The sequence below is a fragment of the Leucopleurus acutus genome, assembly GCF_964270905.1.
Source record: "Leucopleurus acutus genome assembly, chromosome: 5".
Taxonomy (NCBI): domain Eukaryota; kingdom Metazoa; phylum Chordata; class Mammalia; order Artiodactyla; family Delphinidae; genus Leucopleurus; species Leucopleurus acutus.
In genome coordinates this window covers 86,529,340-86,553,186 of record NC_139147.1, presented here as the reverse complement: position 1 = coordinate 86,553,186, position 23,847 = coordinate 86,529,340, and the positions used below count along the sequence as shown (strand labels likewise).

Genomic DNA, 23,847 nt, shown 5'->3' with positions numbered 1-23,847 from the left:
GGACAAAGGGCTTCAGAGGATCTGTAAAACTTGCAGCAAAATTTTGTGGATATTTGAGTATAGTCACTTATCTAGAGACAGGATAATTGGCTTTATTAGACCCAAAATGTTTAAGAACTACTTTAAAATTATAAGTACAATTTAGATTAAATGGTTGATATATTACAGATTCAGAGAAAATCTAACACTACAATTTATAATATCTCACCCTAATTTTATTATCATCTTGTCGTGCATACTTCTGAAGAGTGAGGGCATCATTATCTTTATGAGCCGATTCTTCCAGCCATGCCTCCAGTGCTTGCTGGTCCCAGTTCATCTGACATTTCAAATCATCCAGTTTTTGAGTAGTTTTAAATATGTAATTCTAATTTCCAAAGAGATGGGGCATGGGGAAATTACAAAACATTATTTACTGTACAAATTAAAATAAAACATGGGCTTCCCTGCTGGCGCAGTGGTTGAGAGTCCACCTGCCGATGCAGGGTACACGGGTTTGTGCCCCGGTCCGGGAAGATCCCACATGCCGCGGAGCGGCTGGGCCCGTGAGCCATGGCCGCTGAGCCTGCGCATCCGGAGCCTGTGCTCCGCAACGGGAGAGGCCACAACAGTGAGAGGCCCGCATACCGCAAATAAATAAATAAATAACATATTACAGGACATATTTTAAAGGAAGAAAGAAATCCTGTCTCTGTCCCTGGCCAGATGTATATAAATGCCATATTTAATTGTATAACTATCATACTAATATTTTAATTATTCAGTTGTGAAATAGAGGGGAGATGATTATACAAAGTTGAGAACAGTGGTTGAGCCAAAGTTTGCTTAAAAAGGCTTCCGCAGGCTTCCCTGGTGGCGCAGTGGTTGGGGGTCCGCCTGCCGATTCAGGGGGCTCAGGTTCGTACCCAGCTCCAGGAGGATCCCGCGTGCCGCAGAGAGGCTGGGCCCGGGGGCCATGGCCGCTGGGCCTGCGCGTCGAGAGCCTGTGCTCCGCGGCGGGAGGGGCCACAGCAGTGAGAGGCCCGCTTACCGCAAAAAAAAAAAAAAGGCTTCAGGGTAGCTCCCCTAGAGCAATCTCATTAGTCACTCCACCAAAACTACCCCAAGCTGATACACAACCTTAATAAAAATAATGTACTTGATATGCTAACTCAAGCCCAAGACAAGTCCCCTTCAGCCCCATTTCCAATCAGAGGTCTTTCCTCTAAAAGACCTCTTATATAGAAATTTTGGAAGCATGTCTAATTAAAATAAATATAGTAGTTAAGCAGATAAAAATATTTCTGTCAATGTATTCATTTAACAAATCTAGGTTCACAAGAAGAAAACAGATCAATATGCAAACACATACAAATTAATATGATATGTATGCATATGTATACATACATGTATACATATAGAGATACAGATATATACATTTCCATAAGTATATGCATATGTAAAGATAAGAATTGAATTTGGAAAGAGCTCCCAGCCAGGTAACTAAAAACTAAGAAAGAAAAAAATAGGTTACAGTAGTTTAATATTAGAATCACCAGCTGATAATATGAAAAGTAAAAATTTTAACTGAAAAATGAAATTCAAAATTACAAGTGACTTTTTTAATGTAGCTTTTAAAAATGTAGCACTTATAAATTATGCCTAGTGTGGTATATAACAGGCAGCCAGCATGGTACTTCGCACATAGTAAGGCTTAATGACTATTTTGGTAAATGAATATTGAGAAAATAAATGTAACATTCTATCACTGTTGATTCAAATTACAGCTCCACGTGAGTTTCATTGTCTAAAAAATGACGTAAGTGAATGTCAGGAAACTAAAGAATGCCTTTGCCGTATGGAAAAAAAAGAAAAAAGTTTATTTGGTGAGGGAAGAAGGAACAATAGCACACAATTTTAAGTAACATTTCAACACATACTTCCTTATCACTTTTCTTTTCCCGTATTGAAGTTATCTCATTTTCCAGTCGTTGCATTTCTTCCTTCACTCGTCCCAGTTCTCTTTCAGCAATCATCTTAAAATGTTCTTCACTTTCAATCTCATGCTCCCTGGCTTTGCAAAGAGACTACAGAATAATATACAAGACAGAAAGACTTTTTAAATTTTAATATTATAAAATATTCATAATAATCCACTAGACAGAAAATAACAAAGTTCCCACAAAATGCTTAGATCAAGTACTATTAATTCCACTTCTCAGAAACCTACACCACATTAGACTTTGTGATTCAGTGTAGTCGGTGTTGCTTACTAGTTGTAAGAAGTCAGTTCATGGAATGTGCTAGGAAAAAATGTTGTCAGCAGTTTTCAGTTTTTATGTTGGTCTAAGGAAACTGCTGAAAACCAAAATTTATATACTAAGACTTTTAAAAGATATAATTCATTTATTTAAAAATAAAAAATGAAACTAATTAAAAATACTTAGGAAATGGTATGTTTATAAGAATTGATCACATATTCTAATTAACAGAGATAATTTTAAAGTAATTATGTAAACAGTGATGGTTATAAATATGCCCTAGAGTATATTAATATACAATGATGACTTTGTGTTAAGTTTTACTTAATAAAATCGTATTTGTTGACTACTGATCTTGTAGGGCTTCAAAGTTATCACCATATGTATTATTTTTACATTATTAAGGCTGTTAGTGTTGAAGGAAGTTTACTGTCTTTTGTCTCTATTGTCCTACTTAATTGAGGTTTGGCTATAATGAAATACACCTACAGAAAATCTCTGTTTCTCAATTCCCCAACTCAGTGGTTTAACAGCTTGAAGAAAAGATGTTGTTCCAAACTGCTTATTAGTTACTAAATCACATCAGGATACAAAAATCTTGAGATTGTTTTTAAAAGTTCATTAAATTTATAACTTTCTAATAAGACTTGTAAAAACCCATAAAACAGTTACTTACCTATATTAAGTATAAATTAGTATTAAAAACATGACTTTTTTCATTTTTAAGAATTACATACTTCTTCAAAGGAAAGTTGATGCATTTTTTGAAAAATTGTTTCAGATGGAAGTTAGTAAACTCTCCAATGCTGATTTACAGAGCTTTCTGATTTCCTGGGCATCATCAGGGAAAGAGATTCTACACATGAATAGATGGTCCATAAAACAGATGTTTACTTAACTAATCACTCTAAGTTTTAATTTTTATTATTTGTGTTAATATTTCTAAAATGCGTTGTACTGTTCCCAGTTACCTTAGTTTCCTGAATATAATTTAACTTTTCTATTACCTCAGAATCGTCATTATAAAATTCAATTCTTAAACTATGCTAAAATACCGTCGTGTCCTAAGGGCTACTGAAGTGTGTGGACTATTTACCTTCACTCAAAATGGCTCCAGGGGGTTGTGCTGAAAAATTTAAAAGTAGACAGAAACTCTATTATGTGTTTTATTAGGTCTGCTTCCACTTAACGCCATAGTTTCTCACTGCCATCACTGTATCCTTCTCATATAATCAGCTGACTAATATATCAGACTGTTTGAATGAGGATTTCTGTTTTCAAATGAACTAATTATTCCTTGAATTTGGTGGCAGTAGAGTTCCTAAAAGTCTTTTTTCTACCTACTTTCAGGATCAAGGTTATGTTCATAATTATTGAGTTATATGAAGTTTCCTATAATATCTCTAAAATCAAATCATAGATGTAAATGCAATGTGAAATGTTCCATGACTACACATGATATAATCAATGTGAATTTCAACATTATTGTACCTGGGTAAATAAGAACTCTTGCTTAACATTTTTGAAGTGAGAAGTCATAGCATTAATTCGATCTTCATAGTCACGTAGCTGATCTTGAAAGCTTGACCTTTCATTCCGCAGCTTTGACAACTGTAAATAATAAATTCTATGATTAACCAAAGTCCTACTAAGTTTTTACCATATTAAAAGGATCTAAAATCAAAAGAAAATTAAATCCTCATTTACTTCACTTCTTGCAATATCCATTTAAACTTCTAAAATCTACTAATCTTTTAAATATTATAAAATAGCTCTGTGGGAAAGTTAGCACTATATTAAAAGAGAATAGAAATCTCTCTCAGATTTACAGCGTTAGCAGGTCCACTGCTAAAATGCACTTTAATAAGATTCTATTCTGTAATTAAACCACAAGATAGCTAAAGTAGACAGAGCATAGCAACAAGATGTAACAAAAACACACAGCATGGAACATAAATTTGAAAAGTAGATGTACACGCAGCATAATAGCTCATCCCTGAACTCCTATTCAAAACCAACAAACTTAGGCTAAGCTTAACAGAACAGAACAACTAACTCTCACATGCTTAAAACCTGTTTCTTAATAAATTTTGTGTGTCTTTTGAATAAGAACCCTGAGTAGAAACAAAACATTGTAAATGCAAGCAAACAAACCTTTAGGAAATTATAACACACATTCTCAGGACCACTAGAGTATGTCACCCCCTCGAAGCAGTATAAAACTCAACAACAAAAAATATGCTTCCTTAGTGTTTGGAGCTGTGGTTCCGCATGTTGGGGCTACAACCCAGGAGGTACACAACACCATCCACTAAAATGTAGAAGAAATATTTGAATTTTTAACGAAGGAAGAAAGAAAATAAATACTAATTTACTCATTTGTTATGTCCTATATTTTATTAAACTTACTAAGTACAGTTGACCCTTGAACAACCTGGGTTTGAACTGTGGTTTCACTTATATGGGGATTTTTTTTCAATAAATATAGTACCTATATTTTCATTTTACAGATCTTTAAGTGTGGGGAAAAGTTTGTGTTTGCTTAGAGATCACAATATGGGGAATCAAAAGAACTAAGGTTTGATCCCTGATTCTATCCAAACTGTTTCAGCTTCCTGACCTTGGGTGAATCATTTATCAATTCCCTGTTTTTGAGACAGAGATAACACTACTCAAATTTTCCACTGCCGGGGGCAGGGGGGCAGGTAGCACCCCCTAACCCTCACACTGTTCAAGGTCAACTGCAATAATAAATATGTATTTTTTGCTGTTTATTTCATTAATTTAAGTTTTTATTTTAATTCCCTTTTTTTTACTTTATTGTTCTTTTTCTTTGGTTTGTTTTGTTTTTGCGGTATGCGGGCCTCTCACTGCCATGGCCTCTCCCGTTGCAGAGCACAGGCTCTGGACGCGCAGGCTCAGCGGCCATGGCTCTCGGGCCCAGCTGCTCCGCGGCATGTGGGATCCTCCTGGACCAGGGCACGAACCCGTGCCCCCCGCATCGGCAGGTGGACTCTCAACCACTGCGCCACCAGGGAAGCCCTATTGTTCTTTTTTAAAACTTATTAAGAGGAGTTCTTAGTTTCTTTACTTTTTGTCTTACTGATTTTTATGACCTAAATATTTGTCACCCCCAAATTCATATATTGAAACCCTAATCCCCAATGTGATATTATCTGGAGGTGGAGCCCTTGGGAGGTAAGTAGGTTTAAACTATGACATGAGGGTAGGACCCTCATGATGGGATTAGTGTCCTTAGAAGAAGAGGAAGAGAGACCAGAGCTCACTCTCTCTCTTAGCCATGTGAGAACAGAGCCAGAAGGCAGCCATCTACAAGCCAGAAAGAGGGCTCTCATAGGTACTCAGCTGTGATGGCACCCTGATCCTGACTTCTAGCCTTCATAACTGTGAGAAATAAACGTCTGTTTTTTAAGTCACTCAGTCTATGTTACTCTGGTGTAGTAACCCAGGCTAAGACACTGATCTAAAATAAAGGCAGTTAAGGCTATAAGTTTTCTCTAAGATTTTTGCCGTTTCCCGTGGGTGTGGGTATGAAGCAGTCCCCTTTTACTGTTTTCTAAAAGGTGATTTTTTTCCTTTCAATTTCTCTTTGATATAAAGCTACCCAGAAATATATTTCTGAGAAACTCACCTAAGTATCAATATTTAAGATGGGTCTCTTAGCTCAGGCTGCCATACCAAAATATCATAGACTGGGTGGCTAAAACATGGAAATTTATTTCTCACAGTTCTGGAGGCTAGGAGGTCCAAAATCAAGGTGCAAGACAATTCCGTTCCAGTGAAATTTCTCTTCCTGACTTGCAGATGGCTGCCTTCTCAGAGTCCTCATATGACAGAAAGAGCCCTGGTCTCTCTTCCTCTTCTCATAAGGACAGTAATCCCATGCTCTCCCTTCCCCGCCATCATGACCTCATGTAAACCTAATTACCTCCCAAAGGCCCCACCTCTAAATACCATCACACGGGGTGGGGGGGGTGGTGGTTGCGGTGGGTGGGTAGGGCTTCAACATATGAATGGGGCAGGGGTGGGGGGGGTGGGGAAGGCACGCAAGTATTCAGTTCCTAACAATGGCAGATAATTTTTTAAATTGTTTATTATAAATTCTATTGGCTTATGATCAGAAAATGTGACCTATAAATTTTCCATCACTCATTTTTAAATTGTTATAAAATATATATAACATAAAATTTACCATTTTAACCCTTTCTCAGTGTCCGTTAAGTACAGTGGCATTATGTACATCCACGTGTTGTGCAACCATCACCACCATCCATTTCCAGAAATCTTTTATCTTCCCAAACTGAAACTCTGTACCCATTAAATACCAACTCCCCATTCCCCTTACCCCCAGCCCCTGGAAATCACCATTCTACTTTGTGTCTCTACAAATTTGACTACTCTAGGTTATCTCATATAAGCAGAACCATACAGTATGTCCTTTTGTGTCCAGCTTATTTCACTTAGCCTACTGTATTTAAGGTTGATCACTCATTTTCAGGTTTTTGTTCTGGTCTAGTACATAATCTATCTTTGTAAATGTTTTATGAACATATTCTACTTAAGGGATATATGTTCTCTATGTTCTTATTTTTGTTGTATTAGTCATATCTTTTATATCTTTATTTTTGTCTATTAGAGTTGTCTAATTCTGAGGAAGTAAATATTGAAGTATCTCACTACATATTTTTGTCAAGGCCTACTTGCATTTATAAAAGCTTTTACTTTTACATATTTAGCTGTTGTGTTGTTTGGTGCTTTATCACTTTTATTTTCTTCATCAATTATGATTTTTATCATTGCATAATGAACCCAGAGCAAAAGCATCTGCTTTTTAAATGAAAGCATAATGATTAACTCACCAGAACTTGATAATTCCTTCCCCATAGAGTTCCCAAACAACATTTTATTGCCTCTTTCTTCAATATAAAAGGACATGCAAGGACCACCAGATATACATTGAAAACTTACATAATGTGAGGGACATCAAGATAAACAAACAAAAAGATCCCAAAGAAAACAGATAATTCAGGACACAAAAGACAAGAACTAAACACACACACACAGACACATACACACTCAGAGATTGTAAATGATAATGTACTCCTAAAACACGACCATGTGATACAAAAAAGCAATAAGCAAATAACCTGAAAATTAAAAATATGATTGATACAGTTGCCAAAATTAAAATTTCTATGTAAAGATGAAATAAAACCCTAAAAGCTTCCAGAAATTAAAAAAGTAAGCTACAAAGAAATGAAAATCATTTTAATATCAGATTACTCACCAACAACACTGCTGGAAGATAATAGGGCAATACTTTCCAGATTCTGTGGAAAAATTATTTTTATTCTAGGATCTTCTACCCAGCCAAATGACCATCATATGTGAAGATAATCACAGTGTTTACCTCCCATAGACCCTTCTTAGGGAGACACAAGAAAGTATTTCATTAAAATAAGAGAATAATAATCTGAGAAAAAAGAAGCTATGTGATGTAGGAAATAGAGCATCAACCCAGTAAAGGAAAGGGAATTCTCAAGTTAACAGCTGGGAAATAGGTCTGTGGGAAAATAGTCCATACTGGGAAACACAGGACTCCAGGAGGAAGGAGTAGGGGGAGAGAGAAAGTATCTTGAAGATCTGATACTACGATTTAAGGACTATAAATGTAAAGTTGGCAATGCAAGGAACCAGACTGGCAGCCAGGGATGTGAGGAATTGAAAGCACAGTACTGTGGGTCCTTCTTGAAACCCACACATGGATAGTACCCAACCAGTCAAAAGATGAATCAAAGTGAAAAATTCAAAAAAAGGTAAACTTAGTAAAAGTGGCTGCATGAACAACCATTAAATCATTTTAAATATAAGACTAAACACTTGTAGTAAATTAGGGGCACTGAATAGAATGAAAATAAAATAAACCTTGATATTATAAAAATAATAAAACCACTATTTTTAATGGGGAAAAGAAGGTGGCAGGAAGGGTAAGAGAGCTAATTTCTTCATTTCAAAGACGAGAAATGAAAGATCAGGGAGTCAACCCATACTGTCTACAAATGAAGCAAAGAAGTTTTTTAAAAACAATTAATTTAACCATTTAGTTTTTCTTAATGTTAAAGAAATCTTTAGCAACCATTATCTCTTATAACCAAGTAATACTCACTGAAATTCAACAATTCCGTTCATTTTCTCCTTTTAAACACAAGTAAAATTAAATTTAAATTTCTATGTTAACAGCAGCACATGTAATAGGATCCCAGTTTTATAATACTCCTGTCTTTTCTATCTGTATACCTGTAGACCATGATGTCTGGGATATTTGTTTAAAGCCATGATAGCCACTTCTACGGTCAACAGTGAGTACTTAGGGGAGGGAATATCATGAATTTTTTATTTTATACCGTTCTCTTCTGTTTGAATATCTTAAACTTTCAAGAGTTGCTTTTTTAATATTGGAGTTTATTCAGGTGAAGTGATTATGGCCCTCATTATTCTTTTTATTGCTCTTTAATATTTTTTTAAATAGCTAATACAAGTAATATGTATATAAAGTCCTGTGAGACAAATATTATGGCAATAATACCAAAAACTAACGTTGGAATGGAACTTAACCTATATTAAAGTCCTTAGAGCTGTGTAACAACCCTGTGAGATAATTATTTTACTTATCTCCAGTTTACAGAAGAAGAAATGGACTCAGTGCTCGTAAGCAGGATCAGAACCCAAGACTGGATACTTATTATTAGTCCTCAGTACTCAGTGCTAGAGCTCTTATATTTCCTAATGCTGCCCTTCACTTAAAACAAAAAACAAAATCTGAAGCCATCTACATTAGATATAAGTAAATAAGTCAGAAGAGTTTGAAAAACATATTTTCAAAAAACAAAGTGGAGGGTTTTCATTTTCATTTCTCAGAGGAAACTTCTCTTCCATTCTCTAAAGTAGTGTAAACATCATCGGTCTTCTTGGACCCTCTTCCACACAACACATTGCCATGTGATGGAACTTTTAGACTGACTGCTAACTGGTTTTCAAAGTTTCCTGAGCTGGTTGCAATTTTATTTTTAACAACTACCATGCATTGGTTGCAAGCTGGTGTAAAATACTCCTTACAAAAATATTTTATATATTTCTGTGACAATTCAATCCTCACTTTGAAAAGCTGTAAATTGCACATTATACATACTTACTAGAACATCCCTCTTAAAAACATTTCTTCGAGTCACTTTAAACATCATAGGCAGTAACTCAAAAAGAAATGTCAACCATAACATGTTTTGTTTACAAACATCCGCAAATAACTGTTGCTACGCAAACCTCAGAAGTCCCTTTGCAAACTGCGCTTAATTCTGAGGAAGGAAAAAGCAGGCGCGAGAACCAGCCTTTCCTCTACTGCTCAAGAGGCTAGAAATGAGTGCAAGGGGTGGAAGAGGAGGAGGGAGTAAAGTTTCAAGCTTTATAGTTGTGAATATCTATTATAGTTTCAGTTTGATTGATTGATTGATTGATTTTAATGCTTTAGCAAGTACCGAAAAGGGCTAGCAGGTGAGGGAAGAAGGAGATGCTGCCGGAGAGAGGTAGACCGAGAAGAGATGGGATTAGGGAAAGAACGGAGAGAAATAAAAGGGTTGGGGTATTTCTGCCAACTAGAAAACGTCCCCCAACAGACCCCTTCTTCCCCCGCCTTCTTCACCTGATCCTTACCAGATCTTCCAGTATCTTGTTCTCCTCGTTCGCCACGGGGATGGCGAACCCTTCCTCCCAATTCAGCTCCGCCAGGAATTCACTACTCATGATGACAGATAGGGGACCTCAGAAAAGGTGCAGAGGTAAGATCCACCTTCTCGTAACGCCCGTGAGCGGCACCTGAGGCAACCCAAGGAACTCGCAAAGCTCCGGGGTAGTTGCTACTGGAGCTCTAGCAACCGTTTCGCGCCCTTAGTTACCAAACAGGAAGCGCCCGGGCAAATCTTCCGGTTGAGAACTCCTTCCCAGGATCCAGTGCAACTTTTTCTTCTTGGGCACCCAGAGAAGCGAATCAACTTACTCCTCCAGAGGTTCCTTGGGATTGCCAGGTACCGGCATAACAGTCCTTCAATGTGCGGCTCCGGTTAGCCCCTTCGGCGCTCCCGGGAGGTATAGAATCGGTGGCGCCTGCAGTCTCCAGGGGACCACAGGGCACCGGACCTGCGTTGCGCTACGCAGCTGCGATCGCGGGCGGAAGATGAGCGCTAACGAAAAGAATAAACCTAGCTTTCCTTTCAAGTGGCGTTTGTTGAGTTTCATTAGTAGATGAAATCTTGTAGGCTGAAGTAGACAGGTATTTTGAAGCACAATTCACTCCCTAGAATCATTGCTGGATGTTTTGATCTTCGTCTGTTTTAACTTCTGGTCTCCCACCCAATGGTCTTCTGCCCGGTTGCAGAGTCCTAGTTGACCGCAGTCGCGAACTGCCCCGAGATGGCAAACCTGCAGCGCAGAGTTCCCACACCTTTATTTCCTTTTTTTTTTTTTTTTTTTTTTGGCCAGGCAGCATGTGGGATCTTAGTTCCCCCACCAGGGATCAAACCCGTGCCCCCTGCAATGGAAGCGCAGTGTCTTAACCACTGGACCGCCAGGGAAGTCCCTATTTTCTTTACATTTTCATTTGTTAGCATTTACGCATCTTTAATTCCACACAGAAACCTATATTTCTTCCTAAACTCGAAAAAGTCTAACCACTTTAGACTGGCAAGCACTTTACCAATTCACTCATTTGAATTAACTGCTTGGCACCGGTAGGAGTTTGAGTTTATGACCCGTGTTTTATGTACCCGCTTCTCAGAACTGGAAGGTACAAAACAGTGAACTAACCTAATTCTTTCATTTCCTAGATAAATGAAGTGAAGCTCCCTAAGGTGAAGCGGGTAAAGTAAGCAGGACCTAAACTAGGAAACAGGTCTCAAACTATGCTGTCTGCAATGAGGGGTGTTGTTGGCTGGAATACTCTACCACTTCATTGTGAGGACCAATTAATTTTGCTTATCCAATAGTCAAATATATGTAGCTTTTTTTGCCCTTTTGAATTTTATTTTACCTGTTCACTGTTAACCTTTTTTATTATAAAAAGTTTAAATATATGTAAGAATAGAGAGCAGGGTATAATGAACCCCTATATACTCATCACCTTGACTTAACATTCTTTCTTTTTTTTTTTTTTGCCATATTAGTTTCATCTGGATCTTTTGCTGAAGCATTTTAAAGTAAATCACAAACATAACATCTCACCCATAACTACTGGAGCATGCATCACTAACGTTTTACGTTTAATGTTTTATAACATAAATACAATATCATTATCACATCTGACAAAATTAACAGTATCAAAATAACTCTTCATGATCAGTATCTTTTCATATTCATATTTCCTCAAATGTCTTGAAAATGTCTTTTTTTACCCTTGGTTTGTTGCTATACTTTTGAAATCTTTTGTAGCTTTGTCTCTTTGTGCTTACATGGTTTTCCATATATTTAGCATTATGGACTTAGAGATAGTGTCTTCAAAGTCTAGAATTAGCAAGGCATTTTATTCTCCAGTTCTACAATGCCTAAATTTCCAAGGTGGTTAAGAGAAAGAGAGCTTGTAGAGGGAATGTTGACCTATATGGAATAATGGACTTTTACAGCTTAAATAACCTTAATAGAGATCATCTTTTATTTTATAATAGTTTAGTCAACACTACTAATGAAACTGTTAATATCCAGCATATATTAAGATGACATATTGTTATTTATATTTAAAAATTGTTATGGCAATGTCCCTTGTTTAATGATTATTTTAAAATGTGAATACTGAGGCAGCTGTCTTCGCCTGTGCCAATCTGTTGATCCACCCCTCTCAGTGTCAGCTGTAGCTGCCAAATGTATGACTGCAGCTGTCTTTGCTGGGTACTTCTGTAGGCCCCAAGGACATAAGAACTTTGGCAGCCAAATCCCTGCAAAGAATCCCATTTCCCATATCTCAAGGCTTCTATTTCCTGAATTTCAGGATAATGATTATACAATGTTGAATTTTGGACAAAATGTCCATGCATCCTCTAAATTCTACCTTTCTGCCTTTAAACAATATCCCTGCTTCTCCCCCTCATCACCACAGTATTCCTATCATCCATTTCCTCCCACTTTTATAATTCTACAGCTTCCAGATTCTAACCCTATCATTATTCATTCAGATTTAGAAATAAAGCCCAAAGTTTTACAAGCCTTGTCACTAACCATGAAATAATCAATTTAATCCCCAAATGCTAAGGAAGATGTTACCCTTTTACTATCTCATTCCCAAATAGATAACTTCATCCAGATCAGGTTGTTAAGGCTAAAATATGAAGATTTGGGGTTTTGCAAAAATAACGTGGTCTTTGTTTTATAAGAAAGAAAAATACATATATGTATGAAGTAAAAGGAAAAGATATCCTCAGCTCCATGCCAATCTCATTCTCAAAAGTTTGCCCCATTTTGGTGTTTATCCTACCGGCATTTTTTTTTTTTTTTTTTTTTTTTTTTTGGTGGTACGCGGGCCTCTCACTGTTGTGGCCTCTCCCGTTGCAGAGCACAGGCTCCGGACGTGCAGGCTCAGCGGCCATGACTCACGGGCCCAGCCGCTCCACGGCATGTGGGATCTTCCCGAACCGGGGCACGAACCCGTGTTCCCTGCATCCGCAGGCAGACTCTCAACCACTGCGCCACCAGGGAAGCCCCTACCAGCATTTTTTTAAATGAAGCTGTAAGTATATACATATATTAATTTTTTCCTATAGAAATAAAACCCTAAATATTTTGCAAATTCATTTTTTCACTTAACAATAGTGGCTATGTTTCCGTGTCAGTATATTAGATCTTTGGTCTTTTAATGGCAGCTTAAAATTCAGTATCATCAATCAATTTTAACTTTATAAACAATGCTATAATGAACATCTTTCTAATACTGTATTTCATCAATTCTAGACTATACTTATTTTCACATTTTAATATCTCCAAAATTGGAATGCATCTTTCAGTTAGTTTTATATTTGGTGAATAAGATATAATCTTGAACACCTATGTAAGTATTTCTGCATGACATTTTCTTAGAAGTAAAATTAATGGAAAACAGGTATAAACAATTTTATTTTGATAGATACCACTAAATTATCTTTCAAAATGTCTTTGCATACCTACAAAATATGACAGTATTCTTATGAAGTATCAAATATTTTACAACCTAAAGAGTAAAATATGGTTTTTCATTGTTTATTGACAATTATATAATTATGAGTGAGACTGAACATCACATTTCTTCTGCTAAGAATTTCTTTATCATATCCTTTGTCCATTTTTTCCCATTAGGTTGTTTCTTCTTATTGAATTATGGCAGTGTTTTTTATGTTATAGTTTCTTTGTGCATGTTTGTGTGTGTGTATGAGTATTTTTCTCCTAATTTGGGGGGTTTTTTTAAAAACTTTTTTTAGTGTATTTTGCTATACAACACCTCAGAAACTGCTCTCATTGCCATCAGTATGCTTCATGTTCCAGTGGATACGTTCATCATCAACTTACCTGATCTACAGGCTACATTCAGCTCAACTATTCCTTCCCTATTAAAACATTTTCTTCTCTTGGCTTTTATGACTCCCTTCCAAGTCCACTGCCACCACTCCAAACAATCATCATCTCTCACTGCACTACTGCAATGGCATCCTCAACAATCTGCTTCTACTCTTGTTCCCCCGAAATCCATTCTCCCTCAACAGTTAAGGTAATCTTTTACTTCCAACATCTAATTTTGAAATATTTCCCACATATAGAAAAGCTGAAATAATTTTACAGTGAGCACCATTATTCCCGTGATCTAGATGTTTCCTAGGTCCTACCATGAGTGTTTGACTATTCTTGTTGTTACATACCCATCTATCCATCCACTCATCAATTCATGTTATTTATTGATGCATTTCAAAGTAAATTGCAGTGATCAGTACACTTCCCCCCTAAAGACTTCACTATGCATATGTTTACTTTTGTTTACATTCTTCCCTCTATAGGTAAAATTTATATACAAACAAATACACATATCTTGAGTTTGGACAAATGCATACACCAGGTTAACCTAAACTATGCTCAAGAGGTGGAACATCACCACTTCCCCCAAAAGTTTCTGCCTGCTTCTTTGCAGTCAATCCCTGCTCTCACATCCCCTAACCCCCCAGAGGCAACTTCCTGTTCTGATATTTTCTCTATCATACATTAGTTTCCTCTCTTTTAAAACTTCAAATCAGTGAAAAGGTACTGTATTGTGCTATATTTCCTAAATTTACCATTTATTGCCTCTCAGCTCCAAATTCACCCATTTTGCCTGCTCTGTGAAAACAGATATGGGCCTTTTAAATATTTCTCTTTCAACAGCTGGCACAACATCAATCTTTATCAATCAGGGCACAGGAGAGACATTGCAGGAGGAAAAAAGCCTTTTTTTCTCCCTGGTTCCAGTGTGCTCACCTGGCAGCACACACAGCTTCTTCAGCGTCCAGTTCCTGCATCTCAGGCAGTTCTTCCAGCATCAGGCTCCTGCAGCGCTTGTGGCTTCTCCATGCCCAGCTCCTGCTGTGTGCAGCAGCTTCCCTTAGCACTCACCCCCACCCCAACTTGGGTAGTTTGGCAACAGAGTGCCCCCAGTGAGACATCACCCCTTTAATAGATTTCCCTGGCACCACAGAGAACAGATTTCCAGCAAGTTCTACCAGCACAATGATTTCTCTGCCATTCATTTAGCTGGGGGACAGGGTGGGGAGGCTCTTCCCTGGGCACACTGTCTCAGCTTTAAGGATAGTAACTGCTCCTTATTTCTGCTATATCTCCATTCTTTAGAGTTTTCTTTACTTCTTAACGGCCAGCTGCTTGTTACTCCATCCTCTGTTACAGTTAACAATTCTTTATATTGAGCCTTCCCTATTAAATTGCTGTGTGGTTTCTCTCTCCTGATTGCACCCAGACTGGTAAAAATATATACTTTTTGATGTTAGGCTTTTTTTCACTCAGCTTCACGTTTTTGATATTCATCCATAGTGCAGTATCAATGGTTCATTTCTTTTTATTGCTCAATAGTATTCCCTTATGTAAATGTAACACACTGTTTACCTCTTCTCCTAATGATGAACACCTGGATTGTATTCAGTTTGGGGAAACTATGAATAGAGCTATTATAAACATTCCTGTACAAGATTTTTAATACACTTTTTATTTTAGAATAAGTTTGATTTACAGAAAACTTGCAAAGATAATATCCCATATGTCCCTCATGTAGTTTCAGTTTCCTCTAACATTATCATCACACATTACCATGGTACATTTGACAAAAGAAAGAAGCCAACATTGGCCCATTACTATAAACTAAACTCCAGATTTCCAGTCTTTCCATCCATGTTTTTTCTGTTTCAGGATATAATCTAGCATACCACATTGCATTTTGTTATCATGTCTCCTCAGTCTTCCTTGGTCTGTAACAAGTTCTCATTTTTTTCTTGTTTTTTGTAACCTGAACAGTATTGAGAAGTACTGGTCAGTTATTTCATATAGAAGTTCTCTAAATGTCTCTTAATGTTTTATCTGATGGTTTTCTCATAATTAGTCTGGAGTTATGGGTTTTGGGGAAGAAAACCACAGAGGTGAAATACACTTCTCATCACATCTTATCAGAGGGCTTGTGGTGTCATCATGGCATTACTGGTGATTTTACCTGTGATCATTTTGTTAAGATAGCATTTGCCAGGTTTCTCCATTGTAAAGCTACTATTTCCCCTTCCATACTCTAAATGATTCACTGAGTTCGGTCTGCCTTCGAGGAGAGAGATTACACTCTACCTCCCAAAAAGAGAGTATCTACATGTATTATTTGAGACTTTTCTGTAAGTAGGAGTCTATCCTCTCCATTTATTTATTTATTTATTCAATTATTTATTTATATTACTGTGGACTCATATATATTTTATACTTTGGATTATAATCCAAACTATGCTATTTTGTTACCCAATTTGTTCCAGCTCTGGCCATTGGCCCCTGTATCTTTGACATGCCTTCATCTTTTTGTTTTTTGAGCACCTCCTTACTTTCTGGCCTACAAAGTGCTCCAGGCCATCTTGTATTTTCCCTTACACAGCCTGAGAATTAGCCATTTCTCCAAGGAGCTCTGATTCCTTTTATTGGAGAATGGCATTTAGAAATCAAGATCTGGGCTCTGGGCATGTTTGCTGTTACTGGGTTGTCAGTGCTTCTGGGCCCTCTCAGCAGACAAAACTAGATAATATATGATGTATACTAACCCAAGAATTCACAAATCTATAATCATCTTTGTGTCTATCTGTATAATCTAAACATTAGTATATACTGATGTCTCTGACTCCAATCCAGTACCACAGAGTTTATTCTAGCCTTCCCTTCTTATTTATTTGAAACTTCCCTCCTGACAGTGAGAAACCTTGCTCCCACTATCCATCAGCCATTTACTTATTTTTTCAACCCCAAAGTACATTTAAATGTGTTTCAGAATTATTAATGTGTACTCTCAGGACAAGCCTTTACAAGGACATATGTTTTTATTTCTCTTCGATAAATACCAAGGAGTACAATTGCTGACAGCAGGGCATGTTTATAAAACATTCCAGACCTTTTCCAAAGTAGTTGTACCATTTTAAAGGCTTTTTTAAACTTAAATCAGATTTCTTCCAAGTTAAAACTCTTCAGTGGATTCCTGGTTTAGTTGGAATTAAATCCAAAATCCTTAATCTGGTCTACAAAATCCTATGTGATCTTAGCCCTGACAAATTTTTTCCAAGCTCATCTCTTGCCATCTTTCCCCTTATTCACTATGTTTCAGCCACCTTGAATTGTTTTAATTATTTCCTTAGAGCTTCAAAAAACCAAGGAGTCTCCCAGCCTTTGGGTCTTCATATATACTGATCCCTCTGCCTGGAATATTTTCTTCCATAATGTCTAGTTCTAGAGTATTCTGCAGGGCTCTATATTCTTCAGTTTATATATAACCTCCTTAGAGAAGCCTTCCTTGCCCATTCAATCAAATATAGCTTTTACTTGTTACTTTGTCTTATAGCAAAATTTTCACATTAAGTAATTACATTGAGACTAATTCACCATAATTAGTACTTATATTTTTATTTTGTTTACTTATTTTCTATATTTGCCACTAGACTATAATATGCATGACAATAGGAACCATATGCATTTTGTTCACACTATATTCAGAAACTAGAACAATATCTGCACATGGTAATGCTCAATAAAAATCTGCTGAGAGAATAAATATATAAATGAAAAGAGGAGTTTTAAAGTTTTAACTAGTTAAATCTGTCAGTCTTTTCCTTGATAACTTTTGTTTTGCATCTCACTAAGGAAAGCCTTGCCCGGAAGACTATAAAAATAAACTATTTTATATATTATTTATTTATATATAAGTATTATATATAACATTTTATTTATTTAAATTTTACTCTTATTAAAAGTTTAATATATTTAATATTAAAGTTTATATTAAGATTTAGTATTTATTCATTAAAATTTATTGTTGTTTATTCATTAAAATATTTATATATAAGTTATTTATATATTTTTAGTACTTTTTTTCAGCTTCCCGAGAACTTTATTTATTTATTTATTTATTTATTTATTTATTTATTTTTGCGATACGCGGGCCTTTCACTGTTGTGGCCTCTCCCGTTGCGGAGCACAGGCTCCGCATGCGCAGGCTCAGTGGCCATGGCTCACGAGCCAAGCTGCTCCGCGGCATATGGGATATTCCCGGACCGGGGCACGAACCCGTGTCCCCTGCATCGGCAGGCGGACTCTCACCCACTGCTCCACCCACCAGGGAAGCCCTAGAACTTTATTTTTTTAATTGAAATATAGTTGATTTGCAATGTTGTCTTAATTTCTGCTGTACAGCAAAGTGATTCAATTATACCTATATATACATTCTTTTTTATATATATATTCTTTTCCATTATAGTTTATCATAGATTATTGAATATAGTTCCATGTGCTATACAGTAGGACCTTGTTGTTTATCCATTCTATATATAATAATTTACATCTGGTAACCCCAAATTCCCAAGTACTTTTATAATTATATAATTACTTTTATAATTATATATTCTACATTAAAATTCTAATGCACATAAAATTTATGTTTGTGTATGACAGGACATAGATTCATAGTTCTTTTCCAAAACAAATAGGAATTTTCTCAACACCATTTGTTAAATAGTCTGTCTCACTCCTGTGGTTTGAAATGTGTCCTTTTGTATACTAAATTCTCATATATATATAATGATATGTTTCTAGATGTCTGGTATTTCATTGATTTATTTATCTATCTCTACAAAAGAACCACACTGTTTTGAGTAGCATAGCTTCTTACTATGGTAGGGCCAAGCACACCATCTATCACCACCATCACAACTACTCTTATTTATTTTCAGACACTTCCTTGCAATCAAGTTGTGAAGTTCAAAAAAGGTCAAAGAACCCTAGGATTTTTCATTGAAATTTCCTTGAATATACATAATAATTTAAGAAGAAATTAAACTTTTATTGTATTGTCTTCCTACCCAGAAATATGGTAAATGTCTCCATTTTCTCAGATTTTCTTTTATGTAATTCATTCTTAATATAGTTCCATATGACTAGATTCAGAGCATTTATATAACCTCAGAATTAGAAGAAACTTCCAAGATAGCCCCTGGCTACAACATGCACCTCAGCAACATGCAATGCTTTTACACTGCTATTGTATTGCTGAGGTACTCACTCCCTCCTGAGGAAATTCATTTTATTATGAAATAGTTAATGACTTGGATAATGAGATAACAGTCTCATTGAAAGGTCAGAAAGGTCTTATAATTGTTCTGTTCCACAGTTTCCCTCCCTATACAAAACATGTTTTTAGTGCTGAATATTTTGACCAGTATCTATAACATTTTGCAAACTTGTACATTTTACAAAGCTATATCGGATAATTGGCTGCTCAGTTAATGAAAGGGATGGATGTAAGTCTTTACAAAGGAACACTTACCTCACAGACAAATATTATGCAATATTTCTGAAATCACTGTTCTGTTTTTTCAATGTTCTTATCATTGTTGCTGAAACATAGTAATCCCTTGATTAATACTTGTTTAATTAATGAATTATTGAATGGATTATTTTTAAGGATTTATTTCTTCTGATAACAGGAGGCCTTAACTATATTTAAAGAAAACATTTTCTACTGCAGAGAAACAGTAAAGGAAAGACCTCCTTAATTACGGACTTTCTAATATCCTTTTCGGGGAAATTACATTCACAAAATTTCTTTTGCCAATGGCAACCACTGCCTTGTAAAAAAAATTACATGATTTAGTTGGGTACAATGGGATATGCATGTGTGTGTGTGTGTGTGTGTGTGTGTGTGTACACATGATGCAAAAAAAAAAAATTTCCTAGATGCAAAGACAGAGAGGAAAAGAAGGCCCTATATAGCAAAGTACTCTCATCTACTAGTAAAACAATCATCAGAATCAGAAGAATTGGCTAAACCAATTCCTATCAAGCTATAGGAAGCTTTGATATTCATAGTTTCATACTTTTGCTAGTGGAAATACAGATTTTATTCATTTATTCTAATCCAGTAGATGGTGCTACATGTCTGTCTATGTAAAGTACCACAAATACCTCTTTTTTTCAATCTTTTCTTTCTTTTTTAGCCAGAACTATCATCAAGGTCTACTTTATAATGAAGCTCATTATTCCTGACATCTGAGTCAAATCTCTGGGTGCAGTATTAAAGATGTTCTTAAGGAGAAAACCCCCCAGAAATAATTGTGGCCCAAATACCAACCTAACAATCTATTAACAACTATTTTCCCCCAGCTCATTCTCACTGTAAAATGACAAAATCTTTGGTGTGACACAGAACTCTGTGTCATTCCATTAAAAAACATCCAGATGCAATCAGAGCCCCTTTTATTCTTCTAAACACTGTTAGTTGCTATTAATGTGAAGCAACCATAACAATGATCATAATTAACAATGAAAGTTTAAATGTAAGATTGTCATGGGTAGATCAACATGTAAATTAACCATTTAGAAGATAACATATGCTAAAAAACTTAGGTATATGAAATTTTATAAACAAAGTTTGTTGAATCTGATTAAGTGAACCATACAAATTAATGTTTCATTGTGAATCGTGAAAGACTGAAAGTTTTAGAAAAGTAGGGACTCTAATTAGGTATCAGGAAAAATAATCCATATCACCCACCACCCTACAAATAGTTCATTTATGTTACTTATTTACTAGAAACACAATAATGAAATTTGACATATAATCTGAATCAGAAGTTATCAATTTTTTTGGCTTTTCATATTTTTGTAGATTTGTGATATGTTATTAGCTCACAAATTTATAATGCTTTGAAAGTGTCATTGTATATAAAATAAGGATAAGAAGAAGACATCTACTACTAATATTAAATTAGAACATTTTTACTATTTTATTAGTTTATTGTATTAAATTTTGATTAACTGTGATGTTATTTCACAGAGTCCTCTCACATACTTTGAAAATTCTTTTACTCTTTTCGTTGTATCAAAAGAAAAATGAGAGCTATAATTACTAATTTTAGATGAGTTCTATATATAATATAGGTATTAATAATCTGCTGACCAAAGGCTTAATAAAATGATTTTATTCAGTGAATTATATCACTTTAATGACTAGATTCTAATACAAATACAGGGAAGTCAGAAGTAACCTTTCAGATGACTATTTTATCATTTATGCTTTCCTTAATTCATATCTTCATTAACTCTTTCACCAGTCTTTGAATAAACACAAAGAGGCAGAGTTGCATGGATTATTCTTAGGTAGGTTATGCAACATGGAAAAGCCATGATCTTAATCCAGGAATGACATCTTCATGAAAAAGCCAAAAAAATGCAATTTAAACGGTCAGTTATAATATAGGCAAGGTAAGGTAATATAAATCAACTTATGTATCTATCACGAGGAAGGTCAGGGTGGAGGTGCCACTAAATCTCCTTTGTGTAACCAGCTTACCTGGAGGTAGTTATATTGACCCAATGACTAGATGAGCCACAGGGGATGCAACTTCTTAAAAGAAGGGGCTTTTTTATTTTTGTTTTTCGGAGGTATGATAATTGACATATGTAGAGTTTGTCATTCATTAAAGAAACATTGACCTAAGCCCTTAATTTACAAAATTGAAAAAGTGATTATCCTTCCCCTCAGGGTGTTTACCATCAAGTGGAGAAACCACCAACAAAAGCCGTCTCCTAACAGGTAACTGCCTCCATAATCGATCTCTCTAATACCATCTCCACGCCTCAGCCAAAATGAGTTTTTTAACCCACAAATCTTAGCACATCATCCCTCCCCAGCTCTCCAAGGCCTCCCTAACGTGGATTCTGAGGCCCTCACGAACTGGGCCTTCTCCCTCCCCGCTCTCGTCTCTCACTCTTCTTCATCTCACACTGGGAATTCTAGCCCGAGTGAATTTGTTTCCTTTTCTTCAAGTTCTCTCTCACTTTAAGCCTTAGCACATCTGTTCCTGCTGCCTGGGCACTCTTCCCATATTTTCCCAGCTAATGTCTACCTTCCCTGACCTATATACATTTCCCCTGGCATCATATTTCGGCTATCATGACATTTCCTCTGTTTACTTCCCTGAGTCCCCCTATTACATTGTAAGCAACATAGGTCAGAGAGGTCTAGCTGATTTAACACTGGCTCCCCAGCACTAGGCACACAGTAGACATTCATCATTCCTTTATTCACTCATTCTCATTGTATAGTCTTTCAGCACCTAATGTGTGACATGCTCTCTGTAGTAAGTGATAGTGATATGTATCAGTGAGGAAAACTTGTAGGATGCTGCCCTCCAGAACTTTTGTTAAATGAGCTAAAGCATACCAAGTGCACACAGTATGGCAAAGCTATCAAGACTCATCAGGGAAGCATGTCTGTCTCCAGGTGGGAGGGGATCAAGGGCAGAGCAGTCACACCATTAGAATAAGGACTTACCTCCTAAATGTAAGACCAGATACTATAAAACTCTTAGAGGAAAACATAAACAGAACACCCTCTGACATAAATCATAGCAAGATCTTTTTTGATCCACCTCCTAGAGTAATGAAAATAAAAAAAAAAAAAAACAAATGGGACCTAATTAAACTCAAAAGCATTTGTACAGCAAAGGAAACCATAAACAAAATGAAAAAACAACCCACAGAATAGGAGAAAATATTTGCAAACAATGCGACTGACAAGGGATTGATCTCCAAAGTTTACAAACAGCTCATGCAGCTCATGTGAAAGAAACAAACAACCCAATCAAAAAAATGGGCAGAATACCTAAATAGACACTTCTCCAAAGAAGACGTACAGATAAATGGCCAACAAACACATGAAAAGATGCTCCACATCGCCAATTATTAGAGAAATGCAAATGAGGTATCACTTCACACAGTCAAAATGGCCATCATCAAAGTCTATAAAACAATAAATGCTGGAGAGGGTGTGGAGAAAAGGGAACCCTCCTACACTGTTGGTGGGAATATAAATTGATACAACCACACTGGAGAACAATATGGAGGTTCCTTCAAAAACTAAGAATAGAGCTACCATATGATCTAGCAATCCCACTCCTGGGTATATATCCAGAAAAAACAATAGTTTGAAAGGATACATGCACCCCATTGTTCATTGCAGCACTGTTTACAATAGTCAAGACATGGAAGCAACCTAAATGTCCATCAATCGATGAATGAATAAAGAAAATGTGCTACATATATACAATGGATTATTACTCAGAAATTAAAAATAATGAAATAATGCCATTTGCAGCAGCATGGATCGACCAAGAGATTATCATACTAAGTGAAGTAAGTTAGACACAGAAAGACAAATACCATATGATATTGCTTACATGCGGAATCTAAAAAAATGATACAAATGAACTTATTTACAAAACAGAAACACACAGACTTAGAGAACAAATTTATGGTTACCAGGGGGAAAGGGTGTGGGGGAGGGCTAGATTGGCAGTTTGAGATTGACATGTATACACTACTATATTTAAAATAGATAACCAACAAGGACCTACTGTATAGCACTGGGAACTTGGCTCAATATTCTGTAATAACCGAAATGGGAAAAGAATTTGAAAAAGAATGGACACTCGTATGGGTATAACTGAATCACTTTGCTGTACACCTATAACTAACACATCATTGTTAATCAACTACACTCCAATATAAAATTAAAATTAAAAAAATAATGTAGCCAATGAGAAAGCAATAAAATATATGCACTCTATAAAAAAAAAAAGAATAAGGTCTTATCTGAAACTCCAAAGATGGGGATATAAATGTTCCTGGCGAAAAGCTGAGGTGAAAGTGTATTCCAGGTAGAGAGAATAACAATATAAAGGTAATAATATGGAAAATCTTGAGCCTGAGAGGTGAAGAGAAGTGAGAACTTACAAGTAGTTCAACACTACTG

At 36.1% G+C, this 23,847-nt stretch overlaps 1 protein-coding gene and 1 long non-coding RNA gene across 2 annotated transcripts in view; one reads left to right on the top strand and one right to left on the bottom strand.

Annotated features, from left to right (window-relative positions):
• CCDC39 (coiled-coil domain 39 molecular ruler complex subunit) overlaps positions 1-10,058 on the bottom strand; it is a gene marked incomplete at its 5' end in the record, with an annotated part of 45,981 nt that extends 35,923 nt beyond the window's left edge. The window contains 4 exons of the mRNA XM_082839720.1: positions 209-367; positions 1,920-2,066; positions 3,732-3,851; positions 9,969-10,058. Of these exons, the coding sequence (XP_082695846.1) occupies positions 209-367; positions 1,920-2,066; positions 3,732-3,851; positions 9,969-10,058 (516 nt within the window). The remainder of the gene's footprint in view (positions 1-208; positions 368-1,919; positions 2,067-3,731; positions 3,852-9,968) is intronic.
• A 198-nt stretch (positions 10,059-10,256) lies between these two features.
• Positions 10,257-13,019, top strand: LOC309962660. Its single transcript, XR_014326256.1, has 3 exons — positions 10,257-10,339; positions 11,138-11,264; positions 12,852-13,019. It is a non-coding gene; the product is annotated as an uncharacterized lncRNA (long non-coding RNA).
• Positions 13,020-23,847: the final 10,828 nt, after the last annotated feature.